This window comes from Nicotiana sylvestris, chromosome 3, assembly GCF_000393655.2.
Source record: "Nicotiana sylvestris chromosome 3, ASM39365v2, whole genome shotgun sequence".
Lineage (NCBI taxonomy): Eukaryota > Viridiplantae > Streptophyta > Magnoliopsida > Solanales > Solanaceae > Nicotiana > Nicotiana sylvestris.
The window spans coordinates 194,829,215-194,846,336 of record NC_091059.1 but is presented as its reverse complement, the minus strand read 5'-3'; the positions used below and the strand labels follow the sequence as shown (position 1 = coordinate 194,846,336).

General features: G+C 33.3%; 1 protein-coding gene across 1 annotated transcript; it reads right to left on the bottom strand.

The window, feature by feature from the left end:
- Positions 1-11,566: 11,566 nt before the first annotated feature.
- On the bottom strand, positions 11,567-15,563 carry LOC104211879 (gibberellin 3-beta-dioxygenase 4). Its single transcript, XM_009761017.2, has 3 exons — positions 14,933-15,563; positions 12,673-13,045; positions 11,567-11,954 (listed from the first exon to the last, which is right to left on the bottom strand). The coding sequence occupies exons 1-3, from the start codon at positions 15,466-15,468 to the stop codon at positions 11,730-11,732; spliced, it is 1,134 nt and encodes a 377-aa protein (XP_009759319.1). The 5' UTR covers positions 15,469-15,563; the 3' UTR covers positions 11,567-11,729.
- Positions 15,564-17,122: the final 1,559 nt, after the last annotated feature.

Genomic DNA, 17,122 nt, shown 5'->3' with positions numbered 1-17,122 from the left:
AGCATGGATGAAAATATAGTTTGTTATATGACATAGGAATGTAAAAATCCCTTTTGTATATTCTTGATAGTCAACTCTTTACCGGATGTTCTTTAATCAAAAGTCCAGGAGCCTTTTTGTTCCCCCTCTTATTTATAAGAGATATTCCTAGAAAACCCTAAAAAGTACAATTGGAGGAATATTCAAAATCCTAGGAACATTCTAAACGTTATTGCTGTTTGTTCTCTACTCGACCTTGGCGCCGGTTTCTCTCTGGGCGACTCCTCACCACTGAACCGTGCTTGGTTTCGACCTCGACCTTCACTCGTCCGTTTGCATTCACTAAACTCGACCTAATTTTGAGCCATACAGACTAGGCATGCAAAATGTTTTGACTGGTTGTAATTGTCTCTAATTTGGATGAAAGAGATCGTGAACTGTTATAAATACCGATAGTATTATTAATAGCATGCATGACATCATCAATATGGTATTACGATTTTTTTTCTTCTGATTTCTGAAGATGTTATCTTCAGAAAATAGCTTATGCGAATTACATAAAACTGAAGCATATTAAACAAATAACCTTTTAGTAACTATTTTGGAAATCATTAGATTTGCGGATGAGGTGGGTTTGGGCTGGCAAATCATTTGCGTATTGGCACCTTTTCCTTTTTTCCCCTCTAGAATCCACTTAGCATTTCTTTATTTTTTTTATATCCATTAATAGAAGTAAAGGACCTGCCATAATCAAGAGCGGATGCACCATTGAAGTGGTGTGAAGTGATATCACTTCGTTCAAATTTTTTATTAAGTATATATATTTAATATTATGAGGAAACGGATAAGTAGGACAAAATGACACTAGTTAACAAAAATTATTTCTTTGTGCGTTGGTTATGTGCTTGATTTTGCTCTAAGAGGTCAAATGTTCTAACCCCAAATAGTACACTTTTTTGTAAATATTTGAGAGAGCTTCCGTGGTTAAAGATTATGATGAAGTAGAATTGAAATCAGCACCTTTTCTAACCTAAGACTCAACAAAACCAATAGACTAAGGCTATTTTTTATTTAGAAATATGATAATTAAAGTTATTATTTTTGTTCTTTTATAAATTTCGACACCACTTATAAAAATTTCTGTGTACGCCCCTGGCCATAATGTGATGGATTATTATATGCAGCGGAAGCAATCCCAGTATCAAAATCACATGTAATTTAGACAACTAGCATAAACGAGATTTCACGGGTTACCTCTTGAAGCGTGAACATATCTCTTCTACCACGTGAGCCTTCAGTTCCATAACTTCTCAATGGAATCTCCATCACCCGCACAATCGTGATCCTCGAACGTTCCACGGTCTTCTACTGTGTTACCCAAATAATACCCGAAAATAGCAATTTCGTGTGGGCGAAATTTCTAGGAAAACTTGGCTGAAAATTTCAGCCACCATGTACTCATCCCTCTAGGTGGAAAACCTTATGTATTTATAGCACAAGTTTTAAGGGTTAAGACCCTTTTCCAAAACCTGTTAGGTTTTCTTTTCCACCAGAAAAAGGATTCCTTTATTTCCTATTATTTAGGCACAGTAGGGACCACAAAATTTAATTAACAAGGCTTCCAATTATGGAATTAATTTGTAATTTTCGAAATTAATATCCACCATAATTAATTACGAATTATTCCACTAAAAATTCGTAATTACACTCCTTATTCAATTTCGAAATTCATCCATTAAATCTTATTTAACTCCCCATGTTAAGATTCAGATACGAATCAATTAAATTAAATTACTGACGATTTAATTTATTGATTATTTCCTTTAGACTTTCGCTTAACTTATTTCATGTGTCGGATACAAAATCCACCGGCCGGGTTTACACATGAAAACTTATAAGCTTTCATAAAGGTATATCATCAATCTCTAAACCGAGACATGGATTCCATCAACTAACTATTACTTCGCCAATGTATATTATTATTATCCAATTTACCAGGCATATTGACCCACGAAAGAATCTCGCCTTTTAATAAATCAAAACAATAATAATATACACAACTAATAATAATTATATCAAGATTAAGAGTATAAGTACATTTAATGGCTAGAGAGTTTATTTTATTAAGTCAGTATAAAATACTTATCTCTACCTGGTCCGTTCAATACATACAAAATGTACTAGCACAAGAAGTTGGAATGAAACCATTCCCATAATCAAGATTAATTATATTTAATCTTGTGCTACAATCATTCCTGATGGTTTGTCCAATTCCATCATTAGATTGTGAACTCAAACTTTATACTTATAAGAACCGATGATTTAATCTTCCGTGTATAAGCTAAACTCTATACACTAAATCATCTACTATATAAGCAAAGGACACAGACTATTATATGATCTATTTAAAACTTTATTAAAACTGAATAAACAATTATTTCATAATAAATACTATATCTAAACCAAACTCATGGTTAATAGTATATATCCCAACAATCTCCCACTTAGACTTTTAACCATGATAATTATTAGAATATACTATATCCAAATGCATGGTTAATAGTATATGCCCCAACAATATCTCCCACTTAGACTCATAACCATGCATCTACAACTTTCTCAGACATTCTTTTACATGACTGTCACACCTCCTTTTTCCGCACCCGAGGGGCGCAGGGGAGTTTTTTCCAATTAAAGGACAATCGAAACGGGATTGGTTTAATTATTTCAGAGTCGCCACTTGGGAGATTTAGGGTGTCCCAAGTCACCAATTTTAATCCCGAATCGAGGAAAATAATGACTCTATATTATAGTCTGCGTACCAGAAATCCGGATAAGGAATTCTGTTAACCCGGGAGAAGGTGTTAGGCATTCCCGAGTTCCGTGGTTCTAGCACGGTCGCTCAATTGTTATATTCGGCTTGATTATCTGATTTTATACAAGTATGAACTTATGTGCAAATTTTAACTTTTAACCGCTTTATTATTATTGTTTTTACAAGAATGTGAACATCGCTTAAAACACGTCTTTGGACTGCGTCACATGAAATGCACCCACAATCCGGAACGCATTTTATTTGATGTTTTGGGATTTGGATTCGGGTCGCATGAAATGCACACCCAGGCTTAAGAAAATAAAATATTAAACACGCGCCTAAAGAGACTATCGCGCTATTATTTTGGGAAGACCGTGAAATTCGCTAAATGGTCCTTCCGAATTCTAAGTAATTTAAAACAAGTATTTACTGAGGGCCCCGCAATTTGTATTTTGATTCGGCGAGGCTCATCTCATTCTTATTTTTTTTAAAAAAAAAGAATTTGCAACGTCATGGAAATGCATCTCGGGCCACGCCACAATCAATGCGCCCGTGACTAGAGACATATTTCGACTCCGTTGAGATTTGGATTTGGGTCACATAAATGTGCACCCGAGTTTAGGGAGATAACATTATTAAAGGCGCGCCTAAAGCAACTAGCGCATTATTATTTTTGGGGAGGGCCGTGAAATTTGTTAAACGGCCCATCCCGGAATCTAAGTATTTAATACATATATTTTGTGAGGGCCCCGCAATTTGTCCCTTTTATTCGGCGAGGCTCGTCTCATTTTATTCTTTATTATTATTGTTATTATTTTTTATTTTTTTAAAAGGATGCCATTTTTATGTCTTTAACAATACTAAAACTTACGGCCTCTTTACAACTAAAATCCCATGACTTGTTAGAAGTTTAATAAAAGGAGTTTAGTGAATGAGTGTTTCGGTAGTAGTAACAGCATGCGCTAATACTATTTTTTTTCGAATGACCTAACCGAAGGAAAGGACGAACAGATTAACGTCAAACTTGTGTCATAGAACGACTAGTCCAACTTAATTAAACGACATCAAATAAACAAGAATAACATAACATGAAAATGAACCAAAATGCAGACAATGAAACATAGGCAGAAAATTTCCATACCAATTTTTATATTGCATCTCAAACATTCAACGTAAAGTTTATTTATCTAATACATCGAGGTTTACTAACCTTTGCACCTCGACAAACTCAGAACGACAAACACGATTCCGACGGAACTCAAGCCGGACCTCTCTGAACGAAGAACAACGACGGAACCTCGGACAGCATCTCGATGTACCGGACCTCGACGAACCAAAGTCGACCTCGACGGAAAACAGAAAACTCGGCAAGGCGGGATCGCGGCAACCCACAACTGCTCGCGAACCGCAGCTACGACTGCTTGGAGGTTGACGACGTTGGACTGAAAATGGCGGACTGGTTCTGGAGGTTGACGACGGGGGGAATCTGTTGGTCGTGGTGTTGGGTGGTGACGGGAGGTAGTGGTCGACGGAGGGAGCTCGCAACGGCAACAATGGCGGATTCAAGGAGGAGGAAGGCGATGGTCGTCACTGTCGCGACTGGTTTTAGTTACGACGGGGTGAGGGACTGACTTGTCGTGTTTTCCGGCGTTCGTTTGGACAGTGGTGGTTATGGGCGATGGAGGAGTTGGTCCGTGAGGGTGTCGGAAGGGATGGAGGGAACTCGTTTGGTCCCGTTTTTTGTTGGTTTTGCAGTAGGGTTTGTTAGGCGTTGAGGAGGATGACGGGGTGGTGTTTGGTGATGGTTTTGTGGTGGTCGCGAGGTCGTTAATGGTGTTTGGGCGATGGTCTTTGGGCGGTGGTGAGACGAGCAGTGGTTTGGCTGGTAGTCCTCCTCTTTCAGGGTTTTGCTTCTTCTTCTTTTATGAAGAAGAAGCGTGAACAGTAGTATATTTTAAAAAATTCCAAAGTCCCTCCTTTTTCCCATTCCTGTCCGTGTTTTTGTAATACAATGCCCATAAAAATGAGCCCCACGCGTGGTGGGGTTCAAGGCATATGTCCCCCACGCGTGGTGGGGTTCCCCACGTGTCCTGGACACGGTTTATTATGGGTTAGGTCCGAAAATTAGGCCTAAAACCGGGTAGTTTGAACCCGAATATTATTCTTTTGCCCGGACCCGAGAAATAGGAACACGTTGCTTAACTAGTCCTATGTAAGTAAAATAACTACCAAAAATAAGACTAGTATTTAAACAAAACTATATCTTTTTAAATATTTTTTCAAGATTTAAAATAGCTACAAAATATTAATGAAACTATTTTTTTTGTAATTTTCGTTTTAAATATTAAGATAAAATATGAGGTAATATTTTTGTATTTTTCAAAGTTAAAATGACTATAAAACCTTAATAGAACTATATTTTTTGTAATTTTCGAATTTATATAAAGTACCAAAATAAAGTACAATTTTTTTTGTATTTTTCAAGTTTATGAGAAATACATAAACTAAAATTATATATATATTTTTGTGATTTTTCTTTTTGCAACGAAATAAAGTAAAATAGTTAAAATGACTATATTAGACCCAATTACATATTCATCTACAACTTTCTCAGGCATTCTTTTACATGACTATTAAAAGTCTTCACCAAATAAGGTTTTGTTAAAGAATCTTGCCAAGTTATATCTGATGCAATATTTGTCCAGTAGTACTTTGTCGTAATTATCTAGTTTGGTATTAAACTCTTCAGAGATCCTGTTACCGAAACTATCCCAAGAATGAACACCGAACTATAATTTTCTTTAGCTTTCTCCCACTAAGACGAAGTACCACTAATATTACCTTCGTTACCTCACGACATTGAAATATTAGTGACTTCTTACTATAGTGTTCAATGTTCAAACATCACTCCCACTCGATAAAGGCATATTATGTCTATTAACGTTCTCCCACTACTTAAATGCAATGGAACGTCAATTCTGACGTGTGGGTTTTGATGTTCTTGAACATCTAGTTATTTCTTTGCCCAGTTCCTGTAAAAATAGTTTACTTCTAGGAACATGTTTTATTAAACAGTCCTTATCTAGAAAAATGCATTTGTTTTAACAATTGCCTTATTTTCTTTAGGACAATAAAATAAAGCTTCATTCGTTTTCTTGGATATTCGATAAACATGCACCTATCCATCCTTAGTTCCAACTTACATATCTGCTTTCCCTTTCAGCACATATGCGGGATAATCCTATATCTGAACATGCCACAGACCAAGCTTACATTCAGTCCACAGTTCTATAGATGTCCCAGGTACTAGCTTAGAAGGAACTAAATTCAGAATGTAATTTGAAGTTTCCAGGAAATATTCCAAAAATAAATAAGGCAAATCTGAATAACACGTCATTAGTCTATCCATATCCAAAAGAGACTTATTTCTTCTTTCTACTACACGACTCTATTATGGAGTTTACGGTGTAGTCAATTGAGATGTAATCCCTATTCTGATATGTAACTAAAAAACTCTTTAGAGAGATGCTCGCCACTACAATCAAATTGTAGTAACTTAATATATTTCTTTGGTGCTTCTCTATTTCAAGTCTTAAAAACCTTGAATTACTTAATTCATTAAGACTTACAGTGCATCAAATAAATATATTAATATTTTGAGTAATCATTTATGAACGTCATAAAATACTCAAAATCTATCTCTTACGAGTATGTTCATTTAACCATACAAATCAGAAAGGATTCATTCTAGCTTATCACTAGTTTTATTTCCTTTTAAAGGGAAACATCTTTTAGTCAAATTTCCTTCCAAACAGGATCCACAAGTTGGTAGTGCCTCTACTTTCAATGAACCTTAAGGTCCATACTTGACCAACTTGAAATCCTATCCAGATTAATATGACTTAGATAAAAGTGCACAGATAAGTTTTACTCAATTTTGAAGAACATATTCTCTTATGAGGTAGACTAATATTGTTCTGTTCAGGAGAGACATCAATATATAATAACAAGGTCATGCATTCATGTACCACAAGAGATAAAGTGTTTATTAAGCTCAATAACTCAAGAGTTATTCGAAAAATAAAACAAATATCCATCTCTTATTTTGCCCAGAAACCGGAATTAAATTCCTTCTAACAAAAGTACATATATTGCATCCTTAAAATTAATGCCTTATCACTAAAAGAAAATTTTAACAAGTAATACGACAAATTGCATAAAATCATTGTGGAGTTGAGATAAAAATATTAAATAGATCATAATAAGTCAAAACACTGAATAGTAAAATTCAGACTGCATTCAATATTTATATACATACATGCATCTGGAATAATAAATTTCGATGGGAAAAGAATTATTCATGCAAAGTATATTATATAATGCAAGAATTATACAATCCAAAAATAAATAGAACCAACTCAGATGGAGAGCATACTATTATTTTCAGTCAATTGTATATAACTTTTTAATACAAAAATTTTAAAACACACTACACATATATGTCATGCATCTTGAATAGCAATTTCGATGGGAAAGAACTACTCATGCAACATACATATGCAATGCCAGATTATTCACTCCAATAATTAAAACAGACCCAACTCAGATGGAGAGTATACTGTTAATTTAAGTCAAGTGAACATCATTTTTAATAGCTCTAGTTTCATTGATCCAACATGTATACTCAGATGGAGAGTAAGTACACGATATCAATTACTAGTATTTCACCTAGTGAGCTTACAATAAATTTATCCGATATGGAGGAAGACCTAAAGTCAACGCATAAATTTATTACTCACTTGAAATTAATAGTGGAAGACCATAGAAATATATTTCTATCACCACTTAATCATGATTGTATTGTAGTTACAAAATTGATTCAACCCTTTAAGCTCAGATGGAGAGTTAATACTGGTTATCAATAACTAGTAACTATAGCCAGTGAGTTCATAATAAATTTATCCGATATGGAGGAAGACCTAATGTCAACGCATAAATTTATTATCTCACTATAAATAAAAAAAATGAAGACCATAGGGGTTTATTCCCATCACCACTTTATCACAACCACGAACTTTTCTCTGAGGATTAAGTTCCATATTAAAAAAAATGCTCAATACCCATTTAAACAGTCTTAAAATACTAAAATTAATATTTCACACTGTATAGTGGTGATTATTGTTGACTGGACTATTTCTGATAAATCTACCAAATTTCATATCAATCAAAAATTGCGACCAAATTTGGAAAATTATCATTTTAAGCATTTTTTTAAGAATTTAAAATATGACCTACATTTTTTTTATCATATACCAATTCATGTCAAATCAACATGTGTTATCATGTTCCAGATTAGACATATAAAATGATAGAAAGAATGACTTTTCGTATGTAAATCACATTTTAATCCGTCAAACCTCCAAAAAACTCACCTAAACGATCCCAAATCGTCAAAATACGATGTGATTCACTGCATAGCAGTGAGTTCTTCTTAAATGATCGTTTCCAATGATTCTACCGAATTTCAGGTCATTCGGAGATCGTGAAATTCATGATAGCCAAAAACTAGACCAAATTCGAATAAATTATTTTTTTTGGCGTAGTCAGGATTAAATCCATGTGATTTGCATTCTTGCTATATATCATATCAAGTTAAATCATCATGTTTCAGATTTAACACAAATATAGCCGATATATAAAGAATAATTTTTCATATTTATAACAAATTCAATTTAATAAACTGCTTGAAAACCCATCTAAACGACCTCAAAATGCCAAAAAAACAACATGATTCACTGCATAGCAAGGAGTTTTTTTTCACTAGATCGTTTTCGATGAACCCACCAAGTTTCAGGTTAATCGGAGTCCGTCAAATTCATGACCACTAGCCTGTAACCAAACTCGGAGAATAACCGTTTTAAGTAGTTTCATGAATTAAAATAAATATGATATTGATTTCCATTCTCCTTATAATTACACTATGAGCTCAAGGCATATATTATTTTCTTCCTATTTCTAGGATATATAATATCTCCTTTTGCAATAAATTATCCTTTTATTAAATACATAAGAACCTGAGATATTATATTTTCTCCCGTTCAGTGAAAACCCCAATATCTCTTCTCATGGGTGGAGTTAGTTTCACTAGTACCCAAAGATAAATACTCTTTTTCTAGTTATGAACCTCCACCATTAATGTAGATTTCTCAAGGATAATTTTCACATGGTATATTAAACATATTTCAATGACTCAAATAAATAGACCATTTTGTGGATCCTACTTATTAATCATAATGCTCAATCCATGAATAGATATAATTTCACATGTACAAATTTACTAAGAATTTTTCATGAGTTCAAATAAACAAACCACTTCAGTGGTAACTATTTATTACTCATAAAATTCTCAATTTACAAGTGAATATATATTTAGCTCATAAAATTATTTTATGGTAGACCATAGCTTAAAAGTCATACCAACATTATAAAACTCATACAACATACCGTCATATTTCACTTAATTAGAACCTCCAATCAGAGAACAAAATTCTTCATCGAAAATCCAAACTAGTAATCACGTAGGGCATGAAAATATAAACTTAAATTTGAGAAATTTTTTATGCACAAACATGCCAAACGCTCCAATCATTAGTCATCCAGGATATCAAATAGAGAATTTTACTTTCTTACAAAATAATTATATCATTACACAATATGAATTATACCTTGTAAGACCTAGTCAATAAAATCTTACACCTCTATTATTGAATTTAATACAACAACACGTTTATTTGCTAATAGTCAATATGTAAACCTATTATATGACTAGTATTTAATCATGGGGACCATGGGGAGTCATCCCCAACACCATTGAATTAAAAAAGAATTAAAATTATTAAGAAATAATTTCTAGAAAATAGAAAAACGTCCAAAACACAGTTCAAACGACCTCAAAAAGCCGAAAAATACCATGATTCACTGCTAAAGAAGTGAGTTTTTCTCACCACGGCGTTTCCGATGGACCCACCAAATTTCAGCTCAATCGGAGTCCGTCAAATTCGCTGACCTCCGAAAATTCCGGCTATTCGGTCAAAAACAGGTTTTGCGTTTTTCTAGGGTTTACCCCAAAAAATTCAGATAATCTCAATCAAATATCAATAAGAAAACATATATCTCATGATTATAAGAATAATCCATAAATTATGCACAGTTAATTCACAAAACAGCAGTGCAGTTTTTCAGAAAACCACATATATATGTAATTCAAAAAATGCACATAAACACCATATTCTTGTTTCATGAAAAACTTAGTTATCTAATTAGATGTGAGTGAGCTCTGATACCAATTGATGGATTATTATATGCAGCGGAAGCAATCCCAGTATCAAAATCACATGTAATTTAGACAACTAGCATAAACGGGATTTCACGGGTTACCTCTTGAAGCGTGAACATATCTCTTCTACCACGTGAGCCTTCAGTTCCATAACTTCTCAATGGAATCTCCATCACCCGCACAATCGTGATCCTCGAACGTTCCACGGTCTTCTACTGTGTTACCCAAATAATACCCGAAAATAGCAATTTCGTGTGGGCGAAATTTCTAGGAAAACTTGGCTGAAAATTTCAGCCACCATGTACTCATCCCTCTAGGTGGAAAACCTTATGTATTTATAGCACAAGTTTTAAGGGTTAAGACCCTTTTCCAAAACCTGTTAGGTTTTCTTTTCCACCAGAAAAAGGATTCCTTTATTTCCTATTATTTAGGCACAGTAGGGACCACAGAATTTAATTAACAAGGCTTCCAATTATGGAATTAATTTGTAATTTTCGAAATTAATATCCACCATAATTAATTACGAATTATTCCACTAAAAATTCGTAATTACACTCCTTATTCAATTTCGAAATTCATCCATTAAATCTTATTTAACTCCCCATGTTAAGATTCAGATACGAATCAATTAAATTAAATTACTGACGATTTAATTTATTGATTATTTCCTTTAGACTTTCGCTTAACTTATTTCATGTGTCGGATACAAAATCCACCGGCCGGGTTTACACATGAAAACTTATAAGCTTTCATAAAGGTATATCATCAATCTCTAAACCGAGACATGGATTCCATCAACTAACTATTACTTCGCCAATGTATATTATTATTATCCAATTTACCAGGCATATTGACCCACGAAAGAATCTCGCCTTTTAATAAATCAAAACAATAATAATATACACAGCTAATAATAATTATATCAAGATTAAGAGTATAAGTACATTTAATGGCTAGAGAGTTTATTTTATTAAGTCAGTATAAAATACTTATCTCTACCTGGTCCGTTCAATACATACAAAATGTACTAGCACAAGAAGTTGGAATGAAACCATTCCCATAATCAAGATTAATTATATTTAATCTTGTGCTACAATCATTCCGGATGGTTTGTCCAATTCCATCATTAGATTGTGAACTCAAACTTTATACTTATAAGAACCGATGATTTAATCTTCCATGTATAAGCTAAACTCTATACACTAAATCATCTACTATATAAGCAAAGGACACAAACTATTATATGATCTATTTAAAACTTTATTAAAACTGAATAAACAATTATTTCATAATAAATATTATATCTAAACCAAACTCATGGTTAATAGTATATATCCCAACATAATGATCATGCTAACTTGAGGCTTACACTTTATATCTGATTCATGCTCTGGTACAATGTTCTCTTAGATGGCAAAAGGGAAAAAAGAACGATAGAGACATCAAATTCTTAGTATCATCATTTAACTAAATAAACATATCCAGAAACCTTGTACAATTTAACGGGAAAAAAATACAAAAGAAAATGAAACTGATGACTCCATGATTTCACTGTGGAATTTCCACAGCCTGTATATGCAAAAACATAGTAAAAAATCTTCAAAACCTCTTATAGATATAAATCAAGAAATGGTAAATAAGCGTAAATGCTATAGCAATAATGATTTGTTGCCCAATTGAAATGCTCTTCTCTTTTTCTTGCTTATTAGAGTCTTCTGTCAACTTAGGAGGAGAAAATAGTAAAGCCATAGAAATGCAGTCCTCTGTTTGACCTTGAAAAACTGGTCTTCCTATCACATGCTTGTATTGTCCACCGCTCCATGTCTAAAATAAATCAATATGTAAAAATTGAAAAAGAAAAAAATAAAACAATTCATAATTCATTTATACTTGAAGATTCATATTGCAAATCCAAGAAAGATTTTAATGATTGTGTTTTCGTTTAATCTAAAATGCTGATAGGACAATGTGGTTAGGGTGGGGGCCGTAGTTGTTCGAAATTTTCTATTGAAAATGGAAAAAAGATACTAAAAGAAAAAGGCTGTGAGTGTAAATGGAAAAGTGGTCGTCTTGGTGCTGCTGGTAGGGCTTCTATAACGGAAAAAAAAAAAAAATAGCTAGGTTTTCAACTAGTAATTAAAAAATAGTCAGATTTTCAAAATTAATCAAAATTTAGTTAATTTTTAATGTAAAGATAAAATTTAAACAAAAACACCCTTAAAATTCCGGAAATATTCCAGCATAATATGCTGGAGTTCCAACATAATATGCGAGAAGTTTATATGTAGGAACTCCATAATTCCGCATATTATGCTGAAACTTTCCGTGTTTCAGCAAAATAACTAGCTATTTTTCAAAGCTATTTTCAATTACTAGTCCGAAAATTAGTTAAGCCGTGCTATTTTCACGCATAACTGAAACATATGATGGCCCGTCATAATGGCCCATATGGGATATTTGCACAAACAGCCTTTTATGAGGTCACTATTTAAATTTTGTCACGGTTAGTCAAGTGATTAAATTTGTAAAAAAAAATAATTACCTGTAAGAGATCTCCAATGGTGACTATAAGGGAGTTTTTATCAGGCTGAAAAGAGACCCAGCCTTTCTTCGAATAAACATGAAACTCTGAGCAACCATTGCTAACATGCAAACACAATGAATGAGGAAACTCGGATCCTCTTATCAACATTCTAATCACATCATATTTCAAGGTGTTCATGTACTCTTCATCTCCTTTTATACTTCCCTTGTGCTTGTGGAGATAACAGATGGAGTTTGCTGGCAATTCTCCGAATTGCTCCTGCATCTCCCCATTTTCATGGATTAATTTTCTAGGCGTATTCTGCTGCAGGAATTGTAGTATTCGCCCAGCTTTGTCTTCCATGTCATCCAAAAGATTTCCCATCTTTACACTGTCGATATTAAAGTAATCTAATTAGTTTACTTGTGTAATATGAAGTGGAGCCTTAGAGCAACAGTAATGTTGATATATAAGTCACGGGTTCGAACTGTGAAAGCAGTTACTAATGAGCATTAGGGTAGACTGTTTATATCACACCCGTTAAGGTGCGGCCCTTCCCGGACGTAGTGCACGGAGCTACCCAGGCTGCCATTTGTACGACATGTCAAGGTGAATTATCAGCTAATATAATAGAATATCTCACGTTGAAAGTCATCATCTAGCATGCACGCGAATCATGAAGAGTAAGAATAAAATGAAAGAAAAAAATAAGTACTAGTACGTGATGCTAATGATTTTAGTTTGTGCATGCATACTATAAACAATGTAATTAACAAAAAGATTGTCGTTAGTGTAATATGCAGCAACTAATCAACTAAGGGGTCATGTTTAACATATCAATATATGTTCGAGTCAATAATTAATTATGCGTGAATGCTTGTTTACTTCAATGTTTTAAAAGGCGAGGGCGTAAGGCAAGACGTTATAATACAAGGCGAGGCAAAAGCCCCGAGACATGAAATATAAGCCCCATAGATTATTAGTTTTTCAAATTTATGTATTAATAATGTATGACACAAAAAATATAAAAGATACATTAAAAGTTCAAGAAAACTAAAAAGAATTAAAATAAACTCATATAAAATAAAATATCTAAGCATGTTTTACAAGTATAAATAATACAATATTATTAAAATTACTATAAAATATAAATTAACTACAATGTCTTAACTTTTAAATAATTAACAATCACAATTTCTTAAAAAAATATTATCAAACTGCATATTTTACCTCCTTAAAAGTAAATAGTTAATAAATTTTATCAACGCCGTAATTTAAAATATTACTCTTTCATGAATATATATAAAATTATTTTTAAATAGTAAAATAATAAATATATGATAATTTTGAGAGACATAGAACTAAGACATAAAGGTTTATCAAGTAAAGATATTATAAATTTGGTTATCTATTTTTAGAAGAAATATTCAAACAATATTCACCCTCACGATGTTCTCAATTAGTAAATATGCAATATTATGGTTCGTTGTTTGAGTTATTTACAATTTTCATGTTCCTATAGAAAAAAAAGAACTTTAATGATTCATTTGTTAAAGAATATTGAGAGTCATAGTGCAAATTAATGAATTCAACCTATGATTTGCATAAGAAATATTGGACGAGTCCCGAGCGTAGCGCGTTAAGCACGTTTAGATCGCACAGTCGAACGCTTGGGGGCGTAAACCTCACAAAACTAAGTCCCACACATGAATCTTAAGATGTTTTGATAGTGCCTGCCCGGGGTGAGCACCAAGGCGAGTCCCAAGAATCCTTTTAAAACACTGGTTTACTTACACAATTACATCATAGACACACAACCATTAAACGAAATTCGAACAGAGATATCATGACAATCCAGCTTCGACAATGAGAGTGATTGCATTAATCACTGTCCTTCAACTCAGAATATATTCGTATTATATAAATAGCACACTCTCTAAAACCATTTACTGTAAAAATTGTATTCATCTCTAACATAGAGGCACACAATATGTAGTTCCTCAGAAAATTCAAGCTAGATGCTTTTACCATGCAGACATGTGTCCTTTTTTGGGCTGTTTCGAATAATGAGTTATGTTGTTTGGATTGTTCAAAAATATTTATTATATATTATTTTTACAATTCACACTTAAGTGCTAAAGTATCTTTGAAGAATTTGAGCAATACAATTGATTCCTTAAATGACTAAATGGTAAAAATGATATAAAAAATTTCATACTTGCGTCTAAATCAATCTTAGTACAAACGATTGAGTAGTAAGTTTGTAAATTTGAATTACCTGAAATTCGAAAATCCAATAGGCCAAACTCCCTCCATTTCCTTGTTGAAATTTTGATCACCTCTGCACCAAACGAACTCTTCACTCGTCTCTCTATCTTCCTCTCCATGAAACTCCTCAAATCCATAGGGATTCTCTGATGACCTTGTCAATTTCGCCTTTCCCTCCGATGAAATCCTAAAGACTCCGTCGGCGACGGAAAAAACTGACTTGATCAGATCTCCTGAAATTCCATGGTTAACTACCTCAAAGCACCCAATCGTTGCGACCGAATCCAGAATTTTCGAAATTGAGTCATTGCTTAACGACTCTAATGACTCATAATTGAGTTTTGATGGATTGCGAATGGATTTTTGTCTGGGGAAGACTCGATCAGGAAGCCTGAGGTCTGGGACTTTGAGCGAATTTTCTAGAAATTCCGTGAGGATTTCATCGTTCGTGACGCAGGATCGCCGTCCAGAGGCGATCGGAGATGGCGGCGGTGCACGGAAGTCGATGACAGAATTCTCCGGCATTGTTTCAGGTGAAACTGCCATCTTTTTTCTTTTTTTCTCTCACTGAATCTAAAACACAGTGCTGATCATTGTGGCGAAAATGCTAGAATTATAAAAGAGGAGAAAAGAGGAGGAAGCAGTAATGATGGGAATGTTTGGAAAGTCGCATACAATTGGAGAATCGGCATGTCCTTTCACTTTTAATATGCTCTGCTTTTTCAAATCTTAACTCTGCTTTACAGGTATGATGGTTTCTCTTCTTCCTTGTTAAGTACCTTTTGCTACTTTAGAATTGACTACTATATTGCCAGCTTGACATGGACATGGAGCTTGGTTAAATTGACTGATTCTGTTGTTTTAGTTTCTTTGTGGCCTTTACGAGTCTTTGATACTTTAGAGTTTAGAGTTTTACGACAGTTGAAGCTGTTGATTCATAGATATCCACATTTAAAAGATAATTTTCCTACCTTGAAATCAATGTATAGATTTCACGAGGGAATTTTCTCAGATATTATAGTATTTCCTTGACATAGTAAAAATGGTTTAGAAATTAAAAAGGAGAAAAAAAAGAAGTATTTAGTGGGATTTGATCCCTAATCCTCTAAGTAAATAACTCAACATTCAACCAAGTGCACCATTTAGCCTTTTTGGAACATGGGTGCCAGCAGATAATATTAGACAAATTCTAAAAAATATGTACATAAAATACCTAGTTTGACGGAAAGACCATGGGTTCACATGCCCCGTATAAATACCAACAAATCCGCCTCTGACCCCTCCCACCTAAGATCCAAGGTTGTGGGTTCGAGTCAACAATAAGCAATAACTCTAACAAAGAGATCAAAGGAGACGGAAAAAAAGTAGGAGTAGCATAATACAAAAACATTTATTTTGGTGGCCCAGGGCGCACATCTCAAGCACATGTGTACTAAAGCCAAGGTTTAATGTGAGGTTTAATTTTTTTTTTTTAAGGTTATAATGTATATGTTATTTGAAGTATATTCTTCTAGTTTTTGAGATGCAAAGTTGTTAATAATATTTTTATAATAATTTTTTTCAAGTTATTTCTTTCAACTAATTTAGCCAATCCATTTAATCTTTCATGAAGCATTATTGATCTTAGCTAAAATGTTATAAACTTTAATTTTAAAAAACTTCTTTCGTTGAGGCAACTATTATAAGAACTTTTGACAATATTCTATAAGCAATTTAAGCATTTGAAAAAGAAAAGTGTTTATTTGATTGGATATATCGATTATAATATTATCTTCTATTTGTACTATCTTGTTAAATCAATCTCAATTCATAACTATTCATGCTACCTATTTTTAAGTAGGACAACCAATTACTTTATTTACGTAGCTAGCCAAAAAAAATTCTTTTCTTTCATATGAGAGTCTACTTTTGTACTTAAAGTATTAAATATTATTTTTTAAAATATTTATAAATCTATTATCTCTATAAAAATGGGGTCTCCCAAATTTGGGGCCTAAGGCACTAGCCTTATTGACTACAACATTAGAGTCGGCCTCGTCCGGTGCTTGTACGGGAATTTGCAGCTATACTCTATATTTGTGCTACCTTTTAATCTGTATCCTATTTTTAAAAGTTATTGATTTGGTTGTCAGCTGACAAAAAATTCGTAATAATATGACAATTACCCCCCTGATAAATTTGCCGTTATTCATCGACATAA

Bases quoted from the DNA above. Each gene is read 5' to 3' on its own strand.
- LOC104211879 (XM_009761017.2), bottom strand. From the start codon at position 15,468: ATGGCAGTTTCACCTGAAACAATGCCGGAGAATTCTGTCATCGACTTC. The intron at 13,046-14,932 runs GTAATTCAAATT...TAATATCGACAG, and splicing joins ATTGGATTTTCGAATTTCAG to TGTAAAGATGGGAAATCTTT. The intron at 11,955-12,672 runs GTAATTATTTTT...GATTTATTTTAG, and splicing joins CCATTGGAGATCTCTTACAG to ACATGGAGCGGTGGACAATA.